The sequence below is a fragment of the Saimiri boliviensis genome, chromosome X (assembly GCF_048565385.1).
Source record: "Saimiri boliviensis isolate mSaiBol1 chromosome X, mSaiBol1.pri, whole genome shotgun sequence".
Lineage (NCBI taxonomy): Eukaryota > Metazoa > Chordata > Mammalia > Primates > Cebidae > Saimiri > Saimiri boliviensis.
The window spans coordinates 128236692-128264271 of NC_133470.1; the positions used below are offsets into that span (position 1 = coordinate 128236692).

Below are 27580 nucleotides of genomic sequence, written 5' to 3' on the forward strand. Positions count from 1 at the left end.
AGTGAGCTGTGATCTATTCCATGGTCACAAAATGCACCTCTAATCCCACCCAACTGTCTTAGAAAATGAGTGTCCTTGGTCATACAGGCAGTCAGGCAAGAAACATAATAACCAATCTCTACCACTTGGAAAGTAAAATAAAATGTACTTCCTGTGGACAGTAGGTCAGCAGTGACATTTTTGTGTAAAATAATAATTTTAACAATAATTCTTATGTAGCTCTTCCTCTGTGCCAACACTGTTCTAAGCACTTTACATACATTAACTCATAATGTTCACAATCTTATGTGTATTATTGTTATCCCCATTTTACAAATGAATAAATGGAGACACAGAAAGGCTATTTGCCCCACATAAAAGTAGATGACATCTTTATCTTTTCTAGGTATTTTGGCACTCTATCAAAAGTTAAGGACTCTCAAGGTATTGGATGCTTAGAAAATATATCGGAGGAGGACAGAAACTCAGATATCTTGCATCTGGAATTCACTGGTGGAATTGCTACTGTGTCCAGTAAACTAGTTTAATATAATCCCTATTCTTTGACCCAATATGATAATGATAGGCATTAAAGTACCTTTTTTTTAAAAAAAAGAAAGGCAATGTTTTTATTGGCAAAGTCAGTATATAAATTATGTATTTAGGAAAAATGACTACGTGGTTAGGAGCAATGAACTATGTTGGGTGGCCTCACAGAACTAAATTGTCTGAATGCTCTGAAGAAGAGTGATTTGTGTGACTGGCAGAATGCTTAGGAAACGTTGATCTCCAACCACAAACTGACTTAAAATCCTAAAATGCTAAACCTAGGCAGGATGTAGATAGGATAATCTAATACACTTTTTAAATTTCTGTTTAAAAAGTTGCAAACAATAAAAAAGTTACTTGCTGAAAGAAGCAAAAGGAAAAAAACAAAAAAAGAAACCACTCACATTTTTTAAGGACTGTAGGAATTTAAACTTCATAGTGCTCCCAAATCCACTTGTCCATTTCATCCATAAATGAGTTGTGAGCACCTCCTCTGTGACCAGGAGTTATGGACCCTTGGACTATAGTAAGGATAAAGATGAGACCACCGATCTTCAGCAACTATTCATATATTCTGGCATTTTCTGTTTCAGAAAGTAAAGACTCTCTTTCCTACAACTTTCCTTCCTAAATTGCGTTTTATCTTCTGGTGTTATGGAAAACAATTGCTCAGCATCTTAGTAACATAGACTATGTTCATCAAATCCCTAATCCTGCCTATTTCTCTACCTCCTCAAATCTGCCTTTTTCTGAGAGTATCCAGGTCACCAACCTAGCTCCATCATTTATCACTGCACACCTGGACTCCATTCTCTCCCCTCATCTACTTTTTCCTGCATCTGCTGTCAGATGAATGCTTCAGCACTTTCCTCAGCCTTAGTACGTATTTTCTTTCTCTCTCTCTCTCTCTCTCTCTCTCTCTCTCTCTCTCTCTCTCTCTCTCTCTCCCTCCCTCTCTCTCATCACCCAGGCTGGAGTGCAGCGGCATGAGCTCAGCTCCCTGTAACCTCCACCTCCCAAGCTAAAGTAATCTTCCTACTTCTGCCACCTGAGTGGCTAAGACTACAGGCATGCACCACCACTTGTGACTAATTTTGTTTTGTTTTGTTTTGTTTTGTTTTGTTTTGGGGGTGGAGACAGCATTTTGCCATGGTGTCCAGGCTGTTCTTGAACTCCTGGACTCAAGTGATCTGCCCACCTCGGCCTCCCAAAGTGTTGGGATTTCAGGTATGAGCCACTGCATCTGGCTCTTATTTCTTAGTACGTTCTCACACAGAGTCTGCTCTTGCCAACCAAATGTGCTTGCTATTAGCTCAATGAGACAGATTTATTATTTGTTGAATCTTCTCATGTGCTATTCTCTGCACTTGAGAAATTCCCATTCTTCACCACTGTTGGGTCTATTTCAAACTTTTATCTTGCCCCAGTCAGCACGGAATTTCCCCATTCACTTATCTGTTCTGCATGTATAATATTAATTTTCCTGCACTGAAATGTGTTTTATAAGTACCCCCCTTTGTTCATGTAAATGATGTGTAAACTACTCGAGCACAGGGACTTCAATTTTATTAAAGGATTTCTATTATATCTTATGCAGTGGTTAGTACACAGTAGGCACTCAATAAATGCTCAAGATTTACTTTAGTACCATCTAGAGAACATGTTGTAGAGCAAACAGCAGTGAGCATTCAGGAAGACAAGTTAGATGGGTGTAGGTGACTTTACAAGTTCTGATCTCACAGTAATTAAATGAACTGCTGAATAACCTTACATTTCCTGTGGCTGATTTCAATTCTAAACAAAGACAAGTTTAATGTAAGCGTTTGAAGTGAATGATTATTGTTTGTCAAACTACTCCATACGTTCATCAGAAAGCCTTAATGCTCAACACTGTGCTCTCCTATCAGACATCATAGAACAAAAATGCCTGAGCAATAGAGAAATTGGAGCCAGACAATTTTCAACATCAAATTCTGTTCTAGAAAAGAGCAACAACAATTGCAAGCATTCAAAGGTAACTGGTCACTATGGAACTATTTTCTGCCTTGAGTCTGGTTTTATCAGTTCACTACGTCAACTTAGAAAATGAATATCTGGAGTGTAAAGATTTATATGTGCAATTTTCAGGATATTTCCCTTGGCCATCACTCAATTAGAAAACACTTGGCAAAAACCAACCAATTTATTTAAAAACAAAATGTCAAATGGCAGTAAAAGCTTTATAGCAGTGGTTTCATACTCTTGTAAGCCCTTCAAATACTACGTGTGTCAAAGATTCTCCTTCTCTTTCCTGCTAGAATTTTTTTCTTTCTCACACTAACCATTCTCCAACCTGTTGTGGAAGTTATCTCCAGGATACTACTCATTTCCATGTCTTCTTGGACACCCCTATAAACTTCTCTTCATAACTGAAATCTGTTTTGCCTTCTGATTGCATTGTTCCCTCCAAAGCCCCACAATATTAACCATCAATCCTCAGACAGAATAACTCCTCATATGATGCTATTTTTGGTTCAAGCCTTACCAGAAACCTGCAACTTTCTTTGTACTTATATTTTTGAATGAGTGATTGAAAGCGGACCAGACTTGGACCTAATTCAATTAAAGCTTAGAGTCAGTGAAGACAGACATCTTCTTTATAGGAACCACCCAGCCACTGTTCAGAGTTTCCATAGTTTTATTGGGGCCCACAGATTGTCAATTCCACCATATTTCACATTTTGCCTAATTAAACCCATGTACACATTGTCCATATCCTTGAGCATTGTTTGTTCTCATTAATTTTAATTTCCTATTTATCCATAGTTTTGTGCATTTCTCATTTGTCTCATCATTTCTTATATTTTTCCAAATGTTTCACCTTAGAATAACGTGTTTTCAAAAGTATACATTCTTGCATACAATAACATAACAATAAACTTGTTATCAATATATGATAATCAGCTGTACCAGTGTTTTCCTAGATTTCCAAAATAAATGTCAGTAAAAAATTGAGAAGAATTTTTTTTCCCCTCTGTGAATGCAACTGGGAAAATACTTCGTGTTCTAGACTAAATACTTATTATACCCTTATGGGCTATACCTTTTAAAAATTTCAGATGAAAATTAAATTTTGAATTGCCATCTAGAAATAAATTTTTATAGATAGTGTACACATTGGTTCCTGAAAATTGTAGAAAAGGTTTCTTGTTAAGTTCCCCAGCACAAGTGTGAATGCTCTGTTTTTGAGTACCTACTAGTAGTGAAAGGACACATTGTGGCCAGCCATCTCAAATTGCTACCCACGTTTAATCATTGTAAATAGAGGAAGCAGAGAGACTCATGTTATATTTTCAGAACTGACATGCTCAACACAGAACTATTAGTTTAAAAATGCCATCAAACATTCTATTTGAATTAATCTACATTTCTGTGAAAAATAATATAATAAAAAATACAATTGGTCACTTAAACTTATAGTACATGAGTATATGAGTTCATGCAGATTTTTAACTTAGTAATTACACCTAGCATTAAAGAACAACCAGAGTAACTACAACTTTATAACACTTGGAAACAGTTCAGAATTGATAAATTTTCATTTAGAAATATTTATAGATTTTACATAACAAAATTATCTTTCTCAGTGGAAAAAGTACATCTATAGAACACCGACATGTGTTGGTCAGGACTTTTCAAAAGAGCAACTAACTGTCCCACTTTGAAATGAACATGTATCACTGCTAAGCTTTCACCTACTGTTGGTGCACAATGCATTTTCTAAATGGCTGGATACAGAAAAGCAACAGAGAAACAAGTAATTCAAGCAAAACTCATGGGTCACAGAAAATCAATAATGAAAATGTTGAAAGAAACAAAGCATATTATCTGGTTCTCTTATACATTCAGGATTCACAATTACAAGGGGTGGGCAAATTATTAATTTTTACACACTGTGTACATTTGTCCTTGTCTTATATTTGTCCAAGAACATGATTTAAGAACTGTTGCAAAATGCCAAAATTGACCTTAACAAATGACCCTGACAGGCATCTAGGTGGAGAGCACATCTAATTTGATTAATTGGAAAGAACATAAAGTAGTAATACATAAAAAATACTAGAATAGGAGCATATTCCTTACAGCAAATAGGCAATACTTAGATTATTTACAGAGATTTTCTGGCATGGCACAGTCACAGTCACTGTGTGAGGATGGAGAAATTTAGCCTATCAAATATACTCTTTGACGCACTGGAGTAGAGATGCTTGTGCAGGAGCCTTGCACACATGGCCAAACAGATACTGTATATACAGAATAGTCTGTCTGTTTTATAACTACATTGCCGGTGAGAATCTGTGCAATTGCTGCTCTACCACTAGCAAACATGAACCATTTAGCACTTCATCTGTGAATATTGTCGCAGTACTTCTTTTCAATTGCTGACACTTGCAGTCAATATGTATTTAAATTCAAACGTCAACGATGTTGAAAAAAAGCAGGAGGATGTCTGCATCTTGATATAATACTTATAGTAAGTCAAGAGATCATTTGGAAAAAATCCAAATGTGAATTTGTTAGCAAACAATAAAATGTGCACTTCAGAATGTGTTTTCAAAGTGGTAAAACTTTTGGAATTAGTTAAAAAGCCATGAGGGCTGTTCAAAATCATCCTAAAAGAACTCACAGCCTGTCTATTCATTTGTGTAAGAAATCCACATTGTTTGCCTATCTACCAGTTTGCCTACAGAAGATGTGATTTCCCTAATAAAACTAAAAGCTGTTATTAAGAGCTGTTGATTTAGTCTACAGAAAGTGTCCATTATGTTGAAGAAGCTCTGAGCATTTCAATCACATTTTTTTCTCAACTGATCTTCCTCTACAAACAATCTTCCAACTGGAGTGCTTCAACATTTCTTTCTTGATAATTCCTGAGTTTTCAGAACTCTATAGAAGTTATTTTTCCCCTTAAACTTGGTTCAGCATCTTCAAATTCAGTTAAAGTCTTTAAATTTCCTTTATTTCAAATACCATGTGAATACTGAAATATTTTTAAATATGGGCAAGCAGCTCACCAACTAAGCATGCAGTCCATGTGCTATAATAAAATCTATTCTAAAACAACAGGATTTTAAAATTTGTTTTCAGGAATAAATAAAAACTGTACATTGGAATAAGGTGCCATACTACAAAAGCAGGTCCTTCTTCCCCCCACTATTCTGGAAATGTAAACAAAAATATTTAAGTATAAAAGCCATTTTCGTACCTTTTTCTTTAAACACTTTTTCAGCACCTCAATGTTATCAGTTGTACTTTATGCTTGGTGTAGCAGAAATTCTGTATGCTCATCTAGCTGTTTAGAGGAATTCAGCTTTTTCACTACCAAATATCACTGGTGAAGCTAAGCTCTTTGGAGGATAAAGGCAGCAAAGAACTGTTCCTATGAAATTCCTGGGTATCTTTCTGGGTGTTATTAAGTGGTAACTGTCCATTGAGTAGCGTCAGAGGCAGGTTACAATAAGTATGGTGATTGCCTAAGGAAGGTACTGGCAAAGTTGTGGTTGTAATCTCATGTTTATAACCTCTGCAACAGTGCCTCATTTTCATTGAATCTGAATGGTGGAAATCAGGGAGATCAGCTGGAGATGACACCAGAGTGGCCGAAGTACTGGTCATGGCAATAGAGGGTATAGGCTGGAGTTCTCCAAAAAGTCCTTGTTCGGCAGAGTCCAGAACATGGCACCGAGATAGCATTTCCTTTTTCTTGATGGGCATTTCATATACTAAGTGCTTCCAAAACTTGGAATTTAATTTGCTGCTTTTGGGTCCCTTCCACTTGATCAAGGACAGAAGTTTGATGCTGCGCTTTAGTGATTCCACTTCCTGGCAATTCACTTTCCCTTTTAATTCTGTACATTCAATCAAAATCACTTTGATTTCTCCACTGACTAGCATGTTATGGAGTCTGCTTTCCAGTTCAAAAATACTCCAACCCCGTCTGAGAATATAGTCTGGAGTTAGCACGATAATAAGTCTTCTGCTTTGTTCAACATATCTTGTGAGATCTTCAATGTATGCTACAAATCACAGAAAGAGAAAAAGAGTAAAACAAAGACATTGCCAGTCTTTAAAGCATCAGGCTTGCACACTAGTATAGGGAAGATCCAGTCTCTCACCAAAGTCCATCACATTTTCTTTTCTTGTATTGCACATTCCCTTCCTTAAAACTGAAAAAGAAAAACCACACACACACACACACACACACACACACACACACACACACACAACTGTTTATAATCATTATTTTCTTTCCCCTCATCATTACTTACAGTGTTTTGTTGGCTAACATAAACTCTGACTTCTTCAGAGCTTAAGTGTATGTATGATTTGTATTTATGTAATCATTTAATTCAAGTCAGGCTTCCAAGCTAGTATTCTAACTGAACAACTAATCAAGGAGCTGATGAAAACAGAAATGGAGCCTTTTTAATAAATGCATAGTTATTGTATTTATGGGTTTTGTTTGCTTTTCTTCTCCACTTTAAAAATTTTTTTTATTAATATTATTTATTGGAATTAATACTAACTGTATGTATGGCCCCTATTTTTCAACTGCTAAACAAAGAGGGGGCTATGTACACTGACTACTTGAGAGATAATTGTGATATAAAGATAGTGGAAAGTATTTTCTAGAATCATATCTTGTTTCTCCGATTATTTCTGTCATTTGCAAACTTAAGTTCTTTATTATGTCCTTCAAATCCAGAGGTAGGGAAGTGGTTTATGCCCAAGAGTTTAATTGGAACTAGCTGCTTTTGTTCCAAAGAAGAGAAAAGAGTAGAGTCAGAGGTGGGGAGGGGGTAGTGTTGTGAAATGAACAGTGAAGGAGTCTATCAACTGAAAAGTATTTGCCCTACTTTGTGAAGCAATTCCAAAAGTGAGATGGATATGTTATCTATGGCTTTTACATGGTAGAAAAACACTCGACTAACTTTGGATTTATTTATCACATGAAACAATCCCTTTGAAATCATGCTTCCCGAAGTCTTATCTGCTAAAAAGGGAAACACACACATGTGTTAACAAATGGAGACTTAGACACAGGTGCTGCACCAGAAAGCTGTCTTTACGAAGCAGAGCACAAGGCCTTGTCTAACATACAGTGCCCTCTAGCAGAAGCAGTGCTTACAGAAAGAAGCATAGCAACATTTGTCACCACGAATCTGCCCAAGGTTACAGACTGCTTTCAAGGAGTCACATTCAGCACAGATCGTGGGGCCACCAAATAGCTTAGTGCAAGCAATTTGAAAAGAGAAACTTATTTACAGATGCATATTTTACAGATGCTCTATCTTTTTTAAGGTTTTATTTTCACTACTTGGAAGCAAGAAAACTTTTATAAATGAAAATGAGCAAACTTTCCATATACCTACAGATAAACAAGAAACTTTTAAGAGATACACATAGAATTATCCATTTAGCAATTTGTTGTTACTGTTCTTTGGGTTTTGACTTGACACATTTCAGGATTTTCCTCATGCAGTAGTTACAATGACTGTATTTATGGGGATAAGGCAGTTTCTAAGCAGAGAGGGAATCATTTAAGAATTTTGAGTGTTTTATTTTAGATATTACGCATTCAGGGAGAAATAAGCAGTGAAATCTGAAAAAACAAAATTAAACAACAACAAAAATAAAACACTACACAAGTAGTAATTGGGAATTTATCACTCTGTAATTATCACTTAGAGAACTGGTAAAACAGAAGGGAAGGAAAAGTAGAAAGTTTCAATAGAGTGGAAAAATTTTATCCCAATGTATCAACAGCTCTGACTCTTCATTTTCTTCCTTTCTTTCTGCTCCCAAAAAGAAAGAAGTTATGTGGGAAGCTTCATCATTAGAAGTTGGATCTGTAAGATATAGTAAAATAAACTATCATGCATTTTTCTCATTATTCTTTTCACCGTTCCTCCAAAACAAAACAGAACAAACCCAAACCCAAAATCATGATATCACTGCAGGAATCCATGAAGATACAGTTTTACTGGGTAAATTATTAACTCATTATTGATTTTATAGAATAATTCTTCACAAAATAATTTACCAATGTGTTACTTTGGGTAGTACTGTTCCCTAATTAATTACAGCTTGTAATTTCATTAAAATAATTAAACCTTATACAAACCTTGTCAGTAGCATTCTGTCACATAAAGTATACCTCTAGAAACAACGCTATTTCTATGTGTCAGTTTTTTAGTCTAAATGTACTTTTATATATTTTATTTATTTTTTTTTTCAGACAGAGTTTCGCTGTGTTGCCTAGGCTGGAATGCAGTGGCACAAATACAGCTCACTGCAACCTCGATTTCTTGGTCTCAAGCAATCTTCCTGCCTCAGCCTACTGAGTAGCTAGGACGACAGGTGCCAGCCACCATGCTCAGATAATTTATTATTATTATTTTTAATAGAGATGGGGTCTCACTGTGTTGCTCAAGCTGGTCTCAAACTCCTGGCCTTAAGCAATCCTCTGTCCTTAGCCTTAAATATGCTTTTAAACTATATTTTAGAAACTAAAGCTATATCTATACATGTCTATCAACTTATAGAAAAAAAATTACAACCCAGGTGTGCACACTCATAAGAGAAACTGTGTGCACATGTACTAATTCATTTGATTGGGATCTCGTGGGCTTTGGCTTTGCTAGCTTCTTTTTGGGATGAGGAAAGGAACAGGGTAACATTTTCCCTCCATTCATATGGTTCTCCCCTTTCATCTCTCTGCTGTATTTTGCCATCTGACAGTTAAGCAGTATGCAACATTTAGGATTCTTGGGGCTTCTTAGAGACTTATTAGACAGAATTTACATTTGCTCCCCGAAGGAATGCCTGTCAGGACTGATCCCACTATACTCAGCTGCACAGGGTGTGGGTCTTAAAGGGAATCTTGGAGAGGGAGTGGTCCCTCTCTCCTGCATACTACACTGGCTGTGCTTATTCTGGCAAAGCCTAGTGGAGAGTTGAGGCAACCATCCAGATAATTCCGGCTGAAAACCTGCTGTAGAAGAAAAAAGTTCTGAATTATCCTGGTTTGCCCTATATATACATTAATCATATGCACTGGAGTCAGTCAGTCAGTACATCAAAATTTTCCCTAGGTAGACACAGCCGTAGTGTCCCAAAGAAAACAGGAGCCATTTGCTTGGGCCCTGAATTTCGCGTTCCATTTCACTTGGTGGAGAACCAAGTGGAAGTTTTCAGATGTGAAGCCCACATTTCACTTCTTGGGATGGTGATCGGTGGCTGGGCAGCAACCTCAATGTTTGAAAGCAGCTGGGGAGGTGCCTCTAAGAGCTGACTGGCTCTAAAGAAAAGAAGGCCAGACTGTGCCCTAGCTTCCATATTCTGGCTTGTTCTCTATTTTTCTCTTTTTCTCCCCCATTTCTCCCTCTCTGCTTCTTTCTTTATCCCTTTCTTTTTCTGCCCCTTTATCCTCTTTCATTTTTACTTCCCTCTTTTTGTTCTCTTTCTTTTTACCTATCCCATTCTTCCTCTCCTATCTCCCTCTGCCTCCTTTTTCTTTGTCAAGTTTTGTTCTTTTGTCTTTTGGAAAATGTAAGAGGCTGGTGATCATGAAAACTATAAGTAAATAAGGAAGAGACCAAATAGGCAGAGTTCATATCTTTTACTTCCTACTCTTTAGCCAGGGAATTGTTGTTGTCTTCTATGAAGCAAGTGCCATAGTTTTCCCTTCACCCCGGGGTTGTATGTCTGCATCCAATGACTGTGGTCTGGAGCCTGATTCATTAGGCCCATGTCTTGTTTTTGTATGGCCTGTGAGCTAAGAATGATTTTTATATTTTTAAAGAGTTGCAAAAAAGAAAAATAAGAATATGATGCAACAGAGATCATATATGATCAACAAAACCTAAAATATTTACTCTCTGGACCTTTACAAAGAAGTTTTGGCACTTCTGAATTAAAGACCAAGGAGGGTGGTTGTGTTTGGAAAAGTTCCAAATAAACTAAGCAAAAACAGGTATCAAGTTAAGACATTGCCAGTCCATAGTTAGTAGTAGTCTCTGACAGGCAGTGAGGTTTGCCCTTATAGGGCTGTGGTTTTGTGGGAGACATTTTAGAACCCTTCAGAAAATGTTTTAAAAAGCTTGTTACCACGAAGAGATAATAAAGAAACGTTTTTCAGAAAAATCTCTAAATCCACAGCACATATGACTACTCAGTAAATCTTGCCCTGGCTTGTTCTGGCAAATTTAGCAACTGAGTAGCAGGAATCCCTTAAAAGACTTTTTCTGCATAAAAATATAAGATATCTCTTAAATAAAAGGTCACTAAGTTATTTCTTTGCAAACCGTGGTTTGATGTAACTTTGATGACAGAAAAGACCAAAAGGGGCTGTGTCTGATAGCCTTCTGTTTCTTTAGACAAGTCTGTGAAACCACAGCAGATTATCAGACATAAAACAAAGCCAGTACATTTAACCTATTTATAATCTTTAACAATTAGAGAAAGAAAAAATATCCTTGAACATAGTTTTCATAGAGTGTGTAAATTGATATAAATCCATTTTTTCACCTTACAAGTGCAAACGAAAGAAAATTTTTCCTTTTGTCTCTGCTGAGAGCTGAAAAAGAGTTAGAAAATATTCTGGAATAAAATGCCTTACCACTAGACTCTCCTTGGGATATGTACTTATTACAGGACAAAAAAAATGCCAGTAGCACCAGTATTTGTGAAAAGCAAAGAACGTTGCTACCTAAAGCCTTATTAAAACCAAAGCAAATTCAATTTTAAAATCTCCTTCAAGGGCCATTGTATAAAACAATATTCTAGTGCATGTAGAGGAGAAATAGAATTGGATCTAGAAAAGTGGTTTAAAAGCAAATTATGCCATTCATTAACAGAAAAAAAGGCAAACTAAAGGAGGAACTAGATGAAATAGAAGCAGGACGAATGACAGCCCCAAAAGAAATTGCTTCTAATGGAAAACATACTTTTCCAAAAGAACTCAGTACTTTGTTAATTCTCAGGCCACTGAGTCTACTGCAGATGTGGGCAAGAAGGATATGGGAGAAAAAAACTCTATATTCTTGAATTTCTGTATGATCTTACTACTGCCTACTAACCATCTGATTTCTCAAACTAATCAATTAGCTCCTTATAAATTATTTTTGTGTTGATACTTTCACTGATGTCAAGGTCATTATCAGCAGTATATAGCATATATATTTTAAGAAGCCAAAAGACAAATAATTAGACTGTAAACAAAAGCATAATATATTACTTTCCAGATTCATATAATAGTAATTTGATATTCTTAAATTCACAGCTATGTACAACAACTATTATTACTTAAAAAGACACACCACAGTCAGGCACGGTGGCCAATGGCTGTAATCCCAGCACTTTGGGAGGCCGAGGCGGGTGGATCACCTGAGGTCAGGAGTTCAAGACCAGCCTGACCAATATGGAGAAACCCCATCTCTACTAAAAATACAAAATTAGCCGGGCGTGGTTTTGCATGCCTGTTATTGCAGCTACTCAGGAGGCTGAGGTAGGAGAATTGCTTGAACCTGGAGGCGAAGGTTGCAGTGAACTGAGATTGTGCGATTCCACAGCCTGGGAAACAAGAGCAAAACTCTGTCTCAAAAAAAAAAAAAAAAGAAAAGAAAAGAAAAAGATATACCATTAGGGTGAGACAGGATGCACTGAAAGAGACAACAATCCACTAATTTTTGGTAAACATTAGCTAATTTATAGCTATCAACAATATTTACAAAACCTATAGGTTAATATATCAAGACCTAAACTCAAGCTTACATTATGTTTCCCATGTATCAAAGAAACATATATTATTCACCACTACATATTTGGGGAAAATACTACATATTTGCTATAACTAGATGCTTACAGTGAGTTACTTTATAGTGTAGTCTCACTAAAAATACTATCTGAGTTTTATATAATGATGCTAAATACTAACCTATCAGCATAGGTTGACTCTATCTGGCTGCTGTTGCTAAAGATTTTTAGGTCTTAGCCGGGCGCGGTGGCTCAAGCCTGTAATCCCAGCACTTTGGGAGGCCGAGGCGGGTGGATCACGAGGTCGAGAGATCGAGACCATCCTGGTCAACATGGTGAAACCCCGTCTCTACTAAAAATACAAAAAATTAGCTGGGCATGGTGGCGCGTGCCTGTCATGCCAGCTACTCAAGAGGCTGAGGCAGGAGAATTGCCTGAGCCCGGGAGGCGGAGGTTGCGGTGAGCCGAGATCGCGCCATTGCACTCCAGCCTGGGCAACAAGAGCGAAACTCCGTCTCAAAAAAAAAAAAAAAAAAAAAAAAAGATTTTTAGGTCTTGATTCTGTCTCTGTCAGAGATGTAAGATTCTGTATCTGTTGTTTGCCATGGAGACTGAGGCTACACAATGTTAATTTAGCTGTGCGTATGTGTTTAGGGAGCCTTTCTTTCTCTCTTTTTTTTTTTCTTTTTTTTTTTTTTTTTTTTTTTTCTTTTTGAAACGGAGTCTTGCTCTGTCACCCAGGCTGGAGTACAGTGGCGCCATCTCGGCTCACTACAAACTTCATCTTCTGGGTTCAAGCAATTCTCCTACTTCAGCTCCTGAGTAGCTGGGATTACAGGCGCCTGCCACCACGCCTGGCTAATTTTTTTGTATTTTTAGTAGAGATAGAGTTTCACCACGTTGGCCAAGCTGGTCTCGAACTCCTGACCTTAGGCGACCCGCCCACCTCAGCCTCCCAAAGTGCTGGGATTACAGGCGTGAGCCACTGCGCCTGTCAGAGAGCCTTTCTCAATGTGTGTGTTATTACTTGTCCCACAAAAACCTTTCCGGCCCTCCCCGCTTCCAAATTCTTGGCTTGATAATTCACAGTTAGCTAAGCTAAATTTCTTAGGCAAGAGTTTTGTTCTCTATAGTATGAGGGTCCTAATTAATTTTGATTAGTCATGGACTCAACAGCTAAAATGAATTTGCTGTGACTGATGACTACAGGGAATTGTATTTATTTACACTTCTGAGTTTGGAGGCTATATTTCTGGTAATGAGTCCTTTAACTTCACACTTCACCTGGGGTGAGTGGGGAAGCATGACAGTGGGAAGAATCCACTCTGAATGCTGCCCACAAGTCTGTCTTCTTTCTCTTCTCTCTTCGCTTCTTCATAGAGAGTAGAGGTAGGGAATGGGACACATTTAGAGAGGACTGAAGGAAAGATAAAGTGGAGAGTTGCAAAAAAAAAACGAACCTGCAAAATACCTTCCCCCTCATTCGTTCTCCCGTCTGAGGCACTAAAAACCTGTAGTGTAACTCATTCTCATTAGTGCAACCTTAATGAATATGGAACAAAGCCCCTTACTACTTACAGTCTTTTCTGTGTTTCCTTCAGTACTTAAGACAATTTTATCCTGGTGTTATACTATGTTTTTTTTTTTTTTTTAAGACGCCTGTTATTTGTGCCACCCAAACAGCAGATTTCCTGATTGAAATTCTACATAATCAACTCTAAACTCTACCTCAGACTTTGATGAGAAACCTTATTCTGTTGACCTCAGTACATTGCTGGACATATTGAAGTACAGTTTTTTCTCTCTTGACTCTAACATGAAGGGAATGGTGGACACATTGAGTTTTATTCCATGTGAGTAAATTTCACACAATATGTTAAATTTCCATGGTTGTGCATGTCACCCCTGCCTCACACTTTTTAGGTCATAGACGTCAGATTGTCTGGAAAACGATTTTATTACTCTCCAAGGACAACTTAATTAAATGGTGTCCAATCTGTTCAGCTATTAGAGGAACTATTGGCAATGAATACTTACAGATCCATGTACAAAAATGTTTTTTGCATGCCTCACTTCAGAAGTGACTAGGGATCATCTGACACCAGATGTATTCTCCAGTCATTTGTCATTTCATTGTCAGCACAATCACATGGGTAGTACTAAGCATTAAAGAGTTGAAGATTAGACTAGTGAGAAAAGTCTACCAAATGCAAGAATGTAATCAGACATTATACTATTTTCCTTAAATTACTGAAAGTCTTAGGATTCCTTCAAGGAAAATTGAGCGTAAAAACAAATGAAAAGATAATTTGGCACGTGAGGCTCAATTCATAAATATAATTTTAATAGATGTGGTCGATCAACCATAAGCATGAAAATGTTTTTAGTTTTCTAGTGTATTTCTTGAATGCAATCATGCCTCATGGTCTTTCTATAAATAGAAAGGGAAATTGAGGTAAAAGCCTTCCAAGGATTTTTTTTTTTCCCTCTTCAAAGTCCACTTACACATCTGTATCTTTTTCTGAAGCTTCATTCAAAACTGGCTTAATTTATAATTGTTAACAAATACTTCATATGCACCTTTCAGCACCTTACTTTCTTACTTTTAAAGGGAAACAAAGAGTACAGGATTGGGTTGTTTCTACTTTTAATTTTAGAATGCTATTTTCTCCATCTGGCCAGTGGCCCTCAGCCTGATTCAATAACTTTTTACATTTTTGTTTTTTGTTAATCTCTACAGAAACACTGAGATAAGATAGGCCCAAGAGCCTAAATGGTACTCATCCAAAAATGTCCCCAATCTCAGGATTTCAATTGCACAGCTGGGTTCTGTTGGTCACATGTCAGCTTCAGAGCACATCTGTTCATTCCTCAAGGATCCACTAGTCTCCATGAACACAATGTGCTCTGTGTAGAGTACTTTATACCACAAAAACCAGCAGCTGCATGGGTGAGAAAAATCTCCACTTCTCAAGTTTGTGTCTCTAGGCAGTTTAAATAGGGTGTTTTCTATCTGGCTTTCTTCTGGTTGCCTGTCACTTCTGACATTCAGATGCCTGTTGGCAACAAACTTGCTTTCACTGTTCTCAGGGACAGATGTTTCTAGTCTGGGAAAAGACAGACCAAACTTTTACTGGAAAGTAAGAATTCTTGCCATATTTAGGCACACAACCTGAGAAAACATAAGGAAGATCCTGGCCACAGGCTCAAGAATGGAAAGGTAGTCACTGCCAGGAAAATAATATCCAGATCAGAACACTCAGCTTCACCATTTAGGAAAAATATTTGCATCAAATTTCCCCATCTCTGCTGGTTCATAATGGCCAAATGACAACATATCTCTAACAGGGCATGGGTACAGACACCTCCAGCTCACCTTGGAAAGTGACATCTTTGTATACAAGATTTCTGAGAATTCTTGGTTATATGAGAGAGAGGAGAGAGAAAGAGAGAGAGAGAGAGAGATTCATGTACTTTTGAAACTGTATACATTGGAAAGGTTTGTGTGTTGATGACGTTGAGGTGGAATACCATGAAAGTGGTACAAAAAGACTGAAGATACATCAAAAGTGAGGACATTAAACATGAATGGGTTTATGGCATAGATGTCATTAATTTGATTCATAGAAAATTGTTGTTGTGGATCAAGAATAATTTTATGATACCTACTTTTATAGTCCTCAAAGGCTTCATTGCTAGTTTTCGGAGGAAGGAGTAGTCTTAGGTCAACATGTTTTAAATGAGATGTGAGGGACAAACACAGCTTATAATACTGTAACTAGGTTTCGCCCCCCACACACAGGAATGTGTCTATATTTATATAGTATAACCTGTTAAATCTGTACCAATGGCTGCAAATACAGACCACAGAAGCTTCTTTAATAACATACACACACCAGGTCCAAAATGTTCTACTCTGTCATTCATGTGTAAATCAAGTATATTATTCATATACTTCATTGACTTCCTGAATGCGGGCTAAAAATGCCAAGGAAAAACTCATTAATCGTGACATGGTGACTGCTCAGCTAGCTCTAAAATGTTGATGGAAAAAGAAAAATTGTCAAAGGGCCTTTTTAAGACCCTCTTCAGGTTATACTTGCAAATCGGAATTCAGAGAACATGAATTTCCTCATTCAGGAAGGAAGGATTAAAATCAAACACCCTCCAGTGGTTGCATCTAAAAACTGCATGGTTGTCCCAAATAACTTACTTGTAAAAGGAGTCTTCCTGTGCACCACTGAGGACCCAAGATCCAAGACCCTCCTCAGTCTGATTTTAAAACATTAAAATAATTTGGTATGGGCTATAAAATCTCTATCCATCTTGATGACATAATCTTGGGGTTTTTCATGTTGGAATTCTTTTTTAAATTTTATTATTATTTTTTTTATTGCATTGTAGGTTTGGGGGTACATGTGAAGAACATGCAAGATTGTTGCATAGGTTCACACATGGCAGTGTGACTTGCTGCCTTCCTCCCCTTCACCTATATCTGGTGTTCTCCCCGTGCTATCTCTCCCCAACTCCCCACCCTGCACTGTCCCTCCTGCATTTCCCCCTAACTGACCCCAGTGTGTAGTGCTCCCCTCCCTGTGCCCATGTGTTCTCATTGTTCAACACCTGCCTATGAGTGAGAACATGTGGTGTTTGATTTTCTGTTCTTGCGTCAGTTTGCTGAGAATGATGGTTTTCAGGTTCATCCATGTCCCTACAAAGGACGTGAACTCAACGTTTTTGATGGCTGCATAATATTCCATGGTGTATATGTGCCACATTTTCCCTATCCAGTCTATCATTGATGGGTATTTGGTTTGGTTCCAGGTCTTTACTATTGTAAACAGTGCTGCAATGAACATTTGTGTGCATGTGTCCCTATAGTAGAACGATTTATAATCCTTTGGATATATACCCATTAATGGGATTGCTGGGTCAAATGGAATTTCTATTTCTAGGTCCTTAAGGAATCATCACACTATCTTCCACAATGGTTGAACTAATTGACACTCCCATCAACAGTGTAAAAGTGTTCCTATTTCTCCACATCCTCTCCAGCATCTGTTGTCTCTGGATTTTTTAATGATTGCCATTCTAACTGATGTGAGATGGTATCTCAATGTAGTTTTGATTTGCATTTCTCTAATGACCAGTGATGATGAGCATCTTTTCATATGTTTGTTGGCCTCCTGTATGTCTTCTTTTGTAAAGTGTATGTTCATATGCTTTGCCCACTTTTGAATGGGCTTGTTTTTTCCTTATAAATCTGTTTTAGTTCTTTGTAAATTCTGGATATCAGCCCTTTGTCAGATGGGTAGACTGCAAATTTTTTTTCCCATTCTGTTGGTTGCTGATTCACTCTACTGACTGTTTCTTTTGCCAGGCAGAAGCTGTGGAGTTTGATTAGGTCCCATGTGTCTATTTTGGCTTTTGTTGCCAATGCTTTTGGTGTTTCGGTCATGAAGTCCTTGCCTATGCCTATGTCCTGAATAGTTCTGCCTAGATTTTCTTCTAGGGTTTTTTATGGTGTTAGGTCTTATGTTTAAGTCTTTAATCCATCTGGAGTTAATTGTAGTGTAAGGTATCAGGAAGGAATCCAGTTTCTGCTTTCTGCACATGGCTAGCCAGTTTTCCCAACACCATTTATTAAACAGGGAACCCTTTCCCCATTGCTTGTTTTTGTCAGGTTTGTCAAAGATCGGATGGTTGTAGATATGTTGTGTTCCCTCTGAGGCCTCTCTTCTGTTCCATTGGTCTATATATCTCTGTTTTGGTACCAGTACCATGCTGTTTTGATTATTGTGGCCTTGTATAGTTTAAGTCCGGTAGTGTGATGCCTCCCACTTTCTTTTTGCTTAGAATTGACTTGGCTATGTGGGCTCTCTTTTGGTTCCATATGAAGTTTAAGGTGTTTTTTTTTTTTTTTTTTTTTCCAGTTCTGTGAAGAAGGTCATTGGTAGCTTGATGAGGATAGTGTTGAATGTGTAAATTACTTTGGGCAGTATGTTGGAATTCTTTTAAGTACCAGGGTAAACTAGGTAACTACCTTCTATCATCTCTTGCATACTCTGTTACAGTCCTTTATGCAATTTTATGGTTTGTGCAAGCTTCATACCCCATAGCAAGGAGGACTTTCAGACAGTTTATCATGCAACAAAAGAACTAATTGATTTCATTTCAGCCAAACAACCAGTTGACTAAATTTGGTGTAAAATATTCTACCACCTGTTTGCCTAAATTAATACAGTGGATTAATTTGATTGATCTGTCAAGTCATAAAAATGGAGCTCAAAAAGCACACAGCTTTGGAATGTGTCTTTCTTATCCCCATGCTCTCTGGGTCTCACTCTCTCCCATACACAGTATCTGCTTTATGACACAATATGCAAGTGTCACCTACTGAGTCTCAGATAAAGTGGATTACCTGTACTCTGTGTTGTATCCACTTCCCTTTCTAATGTGTGAAATGTTTTCCAGTTTAGAACAAAGATAATAAATGTTGAAATGTTCAGACATGAAGACTGACATTTTTCAATTACTTGTTGGAGTTGACAAGTACTGTCTAATGTTGGGCTAACAATTATGAAATGCAAGATAACAGAAAGGATGGCATCACAGTCCTACTGAAGATGACTTAATATAATATAGATGCAATTCTGGTGATATTACCTTAATACAATTTAGAATACTACCACTCTAAAAATGGATTTTTTGCTGAATTTTACATTTAACAAGATGGTCTCAGCAAAAAACATCAAAATATTCTACTGAATGAGGCTAAAAATAGTAGAGGAGTGTTTTTAATTTTTCATCAATGATTGATCAGTCTCTTGTAGGTATTCCTTCTAATATCTGAAAAATAAAAGCAACATGCTTATTAGCTCATTTTAAGGACCAATATTATTTTTATAAATTAACCACAATTTTTTTCAATGGGAATCTTTTTTTAGCTTTCACATTCACCTTGTTAAGGAAAATGCCTTTCAGACACTGTCATACAAAAATTTAAGCAGTTATTTATTTCCATCTTATTACTTTCTCTTTCTTTACAGATTTTTTTACAAAAGATCTTGAACAGTAACACTATTCAAACAAAATCAGTAAACATCTATGAAGCATGTAATGAGCTGAAGTCTTCTGCTAGATGATTATAGGGATACAAAAACAAATGAGATATAGTCCCTGTCCTCATGGAGTTTATAATCTTGATTACCAGAAAAGACATAAATAGACAAAAAGCTGATAAAATATTTTGAAATACAAAATGTATACCAAAGGCACAGTTAGGCTACAGTGGAAAGTATGAGTAGAGGAAGTGGTAGGAGACAAGTTTAGGAGATAAATCTGGGCTGGCAAAAGATTGTAGAAGTGTTTAGCTAAGGGTTATAAATTTTATCCTGTAGTAAATAGTGAATGATTCATTTGTTGAACACAGAAGTGACATGACCAAGGAGGTGTACATGATAGTAGTGGAGCTGGATGGATGGGAGAAAAGATTAGGAAAGTAGAAGGATAATTAACATTGAAGGAGCTAGGTAATTAGGGCCTATATTAGAATGGAAGAAATGAGATTGAAAAAAAAATGCAAGGGACTCTGGATTTGAGAGAAAGACACAAAAGAATGAAAAACGACTCTGAGGTATCAGGATGTTCCGTGGAGAAACCACAAATGTCGAATAGTATTTCAACTCATGAAAATGGGGTATCAGGATGTTCCTTGGAGAAACAATAAATATAGAATGGTATTTCAAGTCATGAAGATGGGGAAAAGTGCAGAAAGAAAAGAATGAAGAACCATAATAAGAAGCTTGGTGAATTATTACATTTGTGAAGCAGGAAAAAATAAATCAGTAAATATAGCCTTATTTGTTCCTTTCCATGCACATCTAATTGTGCATACTGACATGCACACATCAATATACACAGACATACATAAACCCTAAGATAAGAAATGAACAATCAAAACCCATTTATTTCCATTTGTCTCCTCTCAGCTTAGTGACCATTGTAGATGGCTGATAATCTGAATATATGTTATTGAGGAGCAGCATGATCTAGCAGAGTGAGAACCAAAGTCAAATGAATCTAGATTCCACTGCCAGCTCTACCATTTACCAACTGTTTGATCTTGGAGGATTTTGGGGTTTTGCTTCTTCAGCATGAGGATGTAAGTACCTGCTCTCTTGCAACACAGGGTTACTGTAGACATGAGATGAAGTAATGTATGTGAATTTATTTTATATATTCTCAAGTACTTTTTTTTTTTTTTTTTTGAGATGGCATTTCTCCCTTGTTACCCAGGCTGGAGTGCGGTGGTGCAATCTCGGCTCACTGCAACCTCCGCCTCCTGGATTCAGGCAATTCTCCTGCCTGAGCCTCCTGGGGCTGGGATTACAGGCACGTGCCACCATGCCCAGCTATTTTTTTGTATTTTTAGTAGAGACGGGGTTTCACCATGTTCACCAGGATGGTCTCGATCTCTTAACCTCGTGATCCACCCGCCTCAGCCTCCCAAAGTGCTGGGATTACAGGCATGAGCCACCGTGCCCAGCCTCTCAAGTACTTTTTTTTATCTTTCACATTCACCTTGTTAAGGAAAATACCTTTCTGACACTGTAAATACAAGCTTTTAATTCTGTTATTATCACATGTTGAAATTAAGATGTTCTGATTTGTAGATACCAGTTCAATCTTCACCTCTCAAGTATATTAATACTTATATGCAAATGAATTCTAGCACTTATATTTTCCTCAATGACATTTTAAGCTCTTCGAGGGCAGGGACCATATCTTAGATTTCTCTGTGTTCTTAACCTTTATGTGTATGTGTATGCACTCTGAACGTTAATGGTAAAAAAAAGTACATATTTTGACTTGAAACTGAATTTATTCTGAAAGCCTCAATATAGCTTTCAATGTATAGCATAACTTAAAAATAGCATTCAAGCCTAGCATTCAAGTGTCTTGAAAATAATTTAAATACACAGTGAGAGTGCTGTACCCAATGGCCTTATAAACCTTTTTAAATATATTTTTCCATAAATCTGGAAATAAGTGACAAGGCGTAAGGAATAACAAGGTTGAAAGGCACCGATTCAAAGTTATTAGTGACCATAATTGTAGGTATAAGTAGAAGCTCAGTGAGAGAAGACTAGCTTTGGAACTGAAACATACTGAAAAACCTTTGATGTTGACAGATTTTTTTTTTTAAAAGATCAGAATGCTTTTCAGGACACTAAAGCAATATAATAAAAATGACCATTATGGCACAATTTAGAAATCATACCCAAAATATTAGTGAGAATGTCTTTAAAAATATTCAGATGCTAAAATGTCAGAACATAGGCATGTGGGGAAAATTTGGATTTAAGAAACTCTATGAGAAACAATTGTCTAAATACTTGGCTCTGATGTTTGAAGCCTTCACATAACATCCTAAAAGTAATAGAACATTTTAAATACAAAATTTGAAAGTACTTACTTCCACTTGGAATCAGGTCTCTTTCTGGGATGAAGAGTTTATATCCATAGTGTTTTTCCAGGACATCTGGCAGTACTTCAAGAGCAAACTGCTCTTCTTCAGGATTGTCACAGTCTAAAGTATCTTGGTCCACTTTTGTGTAAGAGAGATAGGCATCATATTCCTTGTTGTCTTAAATATAAAGAACAATAAAAGGGTTCTTTTGGCAGATTCTCTTTAAGTACTAAGAGGCAGGAGTAGCACAATAATTAGTGACCGTTTTTATTAATCGGAAAAAATAAGTCACATGTCATGTTATAGGAAATCCAGTCTCTCAAAATAACCTAGTCATATGATATGAACTGAAACTTATGCAATGGGCCACCTATAGTCAGAACAGAGTAAAAGATACAATTATTATTTGTGACTTTCAGAAACTATATGCATTTGTGATACTCAACGATATGTGAATGATTAGCTCAGTGTGTTTGAATGCAGGACTAAATAGACCAAAGTCATGGATTTAACCCGTTTATTTTCCATTTGGCTTGGCTCTGTTACTTGGCCACAGACTATACTATACCTTGTTTGCACAAATATGTACAAAAGATACAACAGGGGCTGGGTCCTAGAGTGTGGAAGATTGAAATAATCCAGCCTTGCTCCTGGAGACACTGTTCACAGCACATGCCATAGTTCCAGTTGGTTAGTGTCGTCATCTTCATATACAAAAAGCAGTTCATTACCAAATATTAGAGACAGCAGCTGGGTTTTAACAAGTGCATTGCCTGTTATTCTTGTTCAGTTCATGGCCAACTAATATGACACATGCTTCCAAAAGAAGCCTTTGTTTCAAAATATACATACTTCCAGTATTGCCAAATTAGATTTTCCCTTCACATATTTAGTCAGGGAGTTAACTGTGCTTTGAAAGTGTATTTTTTCCACTTTTGCTGTTTTGGCTCAGAGCCAGTCTCTCCAGAGAGAAAAGGTGCATGTACGCATACTTTTTTCTGAAAAAAAGTTAAAGAACACAGCTACTTGAGGTATTAGTTTCTGAAGAAAACTTTTAGATGGGCCACATCCATTTTGAAAAAGTTATAGTGAGATTTTCAAAATCCCCTTACTTTTTTTTTAAAAAAAAGTTGATGTAGTGAGCACAGACTCATGTGAAACTATTAGTAAACTCAGATACTTGCAAATAATAACTCTGAAAGACTGGTAAGGATTTCAGGATTTCAGGATTCTAAAGCACATCAATATTTTCTATTAAAACATACCTAATTTGAATATATCTAAAACCTGACCAAAAGGTAGAAGCAGCCACTCACTTCCACCGTCACTCACACTATGATTGCATTCTACCTGTTGAAGGAGGAATAAATTACAGACATCTGATAAGCTGTAGATACCCTCTTTTAGGAGTAGATGAGACCTCTTGACTACCTCTGAAGTAGGATCCTGTTGCTGTCATTCTGGTAAGATTCGAGCCTTCACCACCCCCAAACAAAAGGAATTCTGGTTATTTATATTAAGATGGTGCCTGAAATAAGGGGAAAGAAGTAATACTCTAGCATCTTTTCTGGCTACAAAAGGCTTCCATAAACCTTGGTTGAGTTACTTGATTGCCTAGAAGCAGATGCACATGAAGGATTGCCCTGAATAGTTGAGGAGATCATTTGGCTTACATATTGGGCTCATTCCACTGTTGTGCATAAAACTCTGCTTGGAAGTGAGAATGTTCATAAGCAATGCTAATGCAAGAACCTCCTGGTAATCCTAGCACCTCTGCCCCTGTTACAATCAAGTGCAGGATGCACCTGCAGGCCCTTGACTTTCTCCAGCTATAATTACTCACCTGGGACTCAGAGCTGCCGATGATACACAGCTGGAAGAATAAAATAGGCCAAAGGACAAATAGCTCCATTCATATGACCAGAATATGTTTCATTGTTCTTGATAGTGTTGCTGCCTCAAACTCCATAGTGTCAGGCTAGACTCCTATTGCTCTCTCTGACTTTGATAACTTTCCTATCTCACAAACCTCCCTAAATTCAACCACTTATTAATTCATTCAACAATTATTTGTTGAGCATCTGCAATGGCTACTTGACTTTTTTACCCATGTGACCAGACCTTCTAGACTCCTGTCCTACTGCTTATACTGGCTACGGTTATTTGTCTTCCAAACATGCTAAACTCACATATTCTTGGTTCTGTCCTTACTGGCTCCACCTATATTCTGATATTGCAGTTCAATGCTACAAACACCCCTAGAAAGTACTTCTATATTTACATTTTTCAAATCAAGTTGTGACAAAGAGCATGGATATCTTTGATATGTGTTAACACCCAACATATCTGGATTATAAATTTTACCGCGCATTCTAGAAGCACACCATTCATTGGAAAAATTGATGCTTCTGGTTTCATTCATGTTCCTTTAAGATAAACTAAAGGTAAAGAGCTTATAGTGGCTGGCCAGAGCAGGAAGAAAGCTCTCAAAACCACCATGTTAGATGTCCTGGAAGCTCTAGGATGCCAGCTAGTGAGCCAGCAGTGACACAGATGCTACGGTTTAAATAATGCACTTCAGCCTTATGTAGACAGCCAAGAAAACCTCATGAATAGCTGCAGCTGTTGCTCACAAAGAGGCACAAGATAGATAAAGCAAAATCAACAGCATGATGCAAATAAGGTTAACAGCTAGGCCCTAAACCGAAAGGCTGTTCAGCAGCACCCCTTTTCTAGGCAAGGCTAATAAGCCTTCCTCTGTGCTAAATAATGCTGACTAAGCTCATCGAGGAACCAAAAAATAGAGCACAATGCACATAGAAAAGTGTAAGGAAGAGGGCTGGCCCAGTGGTTACCATAAGTATGCTGTTCCTTAAGTTATAAGGAAGAGAACCACACATTTTGTAGAAGAATTTTCCTATTATCACACCTGTCCTTTTCTGTTTTAAAATCTAATTTTAATCCTGTTCCCTACAACAAGCCATTCATGTTTACAACTCATTTGTTCTGGAGCTGTGCTAAACAGTGCTAAACTCCTAGTTTCTATAGAGCAAAGAATGTGTAATCTTATTATATAACTACTACCTACTATAGTACGTGTGTGTGCATGCGTGTGTGACTGTATTGATCCAGATGAAGAATATAAGTAAATGCATCATGTCACTTAGTAGACACTTAGATATTTAATGACTGAAAATTGAAAGGTTGAATAAATGAAGCAATCACTGTTTGGTGGGTTGAAATGAAATGAATTAAATTTTAAACGTGGCTAAGAACTTAAAATTTGTGGGATGGATTTTATTTTATACAAAATAAGGCACTTTTATAAGAACTTTTAGAAAATACCGCTATAGATATTGTCAAAGAGAACATGAAGAAAAAGCATATGTGTAAAATTAAGTTGTGTCTATGATTTGTCAAAATATTTAAATGGAAAAATGAAAAATTTGATAGATTATCTGGCTAATATTTGGCGTTCTGTAACTGTAGGTTTCTAAAAGGAGGTTAATTTTTTTTTTATTAGTTTTAACTACATACATGTTGACTTTTTAGTATTCCATTGAAGTTAATGCAAAGGTTACATACTTAAGCCCAAGGTTTTATGTAGGAATATAAAATATTTTAATCACCCTTCCTAATGAAAGCACTTGAAGTACCCTCCTGCCATATTGCATTTTCCCCCAAATAATGAATTTGGAATCAATATATACAATTATGGAATCAAAATGCTGTATATCACTGGACACCTTTGAACACAGGAGCCACATTGTAGATAAAGATGCAAAGTGGCGTATTTAATTCCTGAAAAATCTTATATCAGCATAAAATTTATCTTACAAATATGTACTACAACTGATCAGTTAGTCTAGGTTATTGGGTATCAGTGATGAAAGTAATTAATTATTGTAGATTAACATAATAAATTGTATAATCTCACAGATTAACTAATTGCATGTTATCAGGACTCAAAACATATAAATCACAGAAGCTTCCCTTTCATATTTTCATTTTATTTATTTATTTATTTTAGAGACAGGCTCTCACTCTGTTGCCCAGGCTGGAAGGCAGTGGTGTGATCATAGCTCACTGCAACCTTGAACTCCTGGGTTCAAGCAACACTCTTGACTTAACCCCCACGAGTATCTGGTACCACAAGCATGCACCACCATACCCAGCTAATATTTTTTAAACTAATTTTTGTAGAGATGAGTCTCCCTATATTGCACAAGCTGGTCTTGAATTCCTGGGCTCAAGTAATCCTCCTGCTTAGGTCTTCCAAACTACTGGGATTTTCTGAGCTACTGTGCCTGGCCCCTTTTATGTTCTTTTACATAGATAATGCATCTTTTACCTTCACAATTGTATACTTTAGCCACTTGCTGGCACCTGGGAACCAGGGACATTTTCCTCAATAACACATTCTGTTGAGTTTTTTCTGTGTACAGATAAGAAGTCAGGATTTTTCAATATTAACTCTTGCATATAGGTAGAACTGAGGGTAACTGGTCATATTTTCATAAATATTGTCAGCATATATAATAATTATTGGAATAGACCCTAATTTTTCATTTTTAAGATATGTCTGAATAAGAGTCTGTAATACTTTTAAATGGGCTGCTGTAATTGTTGAGTAAATATGCAGATTTGACAATGAGCAAATAAGCATACATATGTACTCATCAAAAAGCATTTCTCAACAGGTGCAGTGGCTAATGCCTATAATAGCAGCAATTTTGGAGGCTGAGGCCAGAGGACTGGTTGAACGCAAGAGTTTGAGACAGGCCTAGGTAACAAGGTGAGAGCCTGTCTCTACAAGGGATAATAATAATAATAACAACAACAACAAATTAGTCAGGCATGGTGGCATGCATCTGTAATCTCGGCTACTCAGGAAGCTGAGGCAAGAGGACTGCTTGAACACAGGAGTTCGCAGCTTCAGTGAGCAAGGATTGCACCACTGCACTCCAGCACTCCAGTCTGGGTGACAGTGAGACTCTGTCTCAAAAAAAAAAAAAAAAAAAAAAAAAAAAAAAAATCATTTCTCTAATTTACTATGAAAATATGAAAGTCAGTTAAAACCCACTCATATCATCATTTATATAATAGTAACAATAAGACCAAAATCAGATTCACCAAAAATTTGACATTACATCTCTCACTATAAAATTAAAATCAAAATTGTGAATTCCTCTCCTTTGAGGTAACACCACCAACTCAAAAAAATAAACAAATGCTCTAACCTTACTTATTTTGTTACAGTGAAAACTCAGTTTTAAGTCTGACTTTTTAAGTAATGTTTTACAAATTGGACTTCTTTCTAAAAATTTTTGGATTATCTGTGGCATTCTATACATATTTCCAAGGCTTACAGCAGTTTTGGGATAAGAACTTTACGTATAAGAAGCTACATGTCATGATTTCTTATTGATTTTGATAGGAAACATGGCAGTGTGTACTCTTGAAAAAATTAAATCATTTTAAATGTTCAAAGAAACAAGGCTCAGTACACTGCTTTATTGATATTTCACTCATAAGATTTTCAAAATTCATAAATAGCAAATATAAGAAAGTTATGAGCCACACTATGAATTTTTATTCTTTCAGGTCACCTTTGAGACTGGTGCTATAAGCATTCAAAATATGTAGGTACATGTACTTTGAGCTTTAAAGGAGTGTCTCCATAGCTTTCAATGTGTTACTTGCATGAGTGCTTGTTTTCTAGCTGGCAGCAATGGCTAAAACTGATCTGTACTTAAATTTGCATTTTTTGAAAAACATTGGAAT

General features: G+C 36.8%; 1 protein-coding gene across 1 annotated transcript in view; it reads right to left on the bottom strand.

Moving 5' to 3' along the window:
• Positions 1-3673: 3673 nt before the first annotated feature.
• The window catches only part of IL1RAPL2 (interleukin 1 receptor accessory protein like 2), a 1129803-nt gene continuing 1105896 nt past the window's right edge, over positions 3674-27580 (bottom strand). The window contains exons 10-11 of the mRNA XM_003935894.2: positions 21803-21973; positions 3674-6584 (exon numbers count right to left, since the gene is read on the bottom strand). Coding sequence (XP_003935943.1) covers positions 5887-6584; positions 21803-21973 — 869 coding nt within the window. The 3' untranslated portion in view covers positions 3674-5886. The remainder of the gene's footprint in view (positions 6585-21802; positions 21974-27580) is intronic.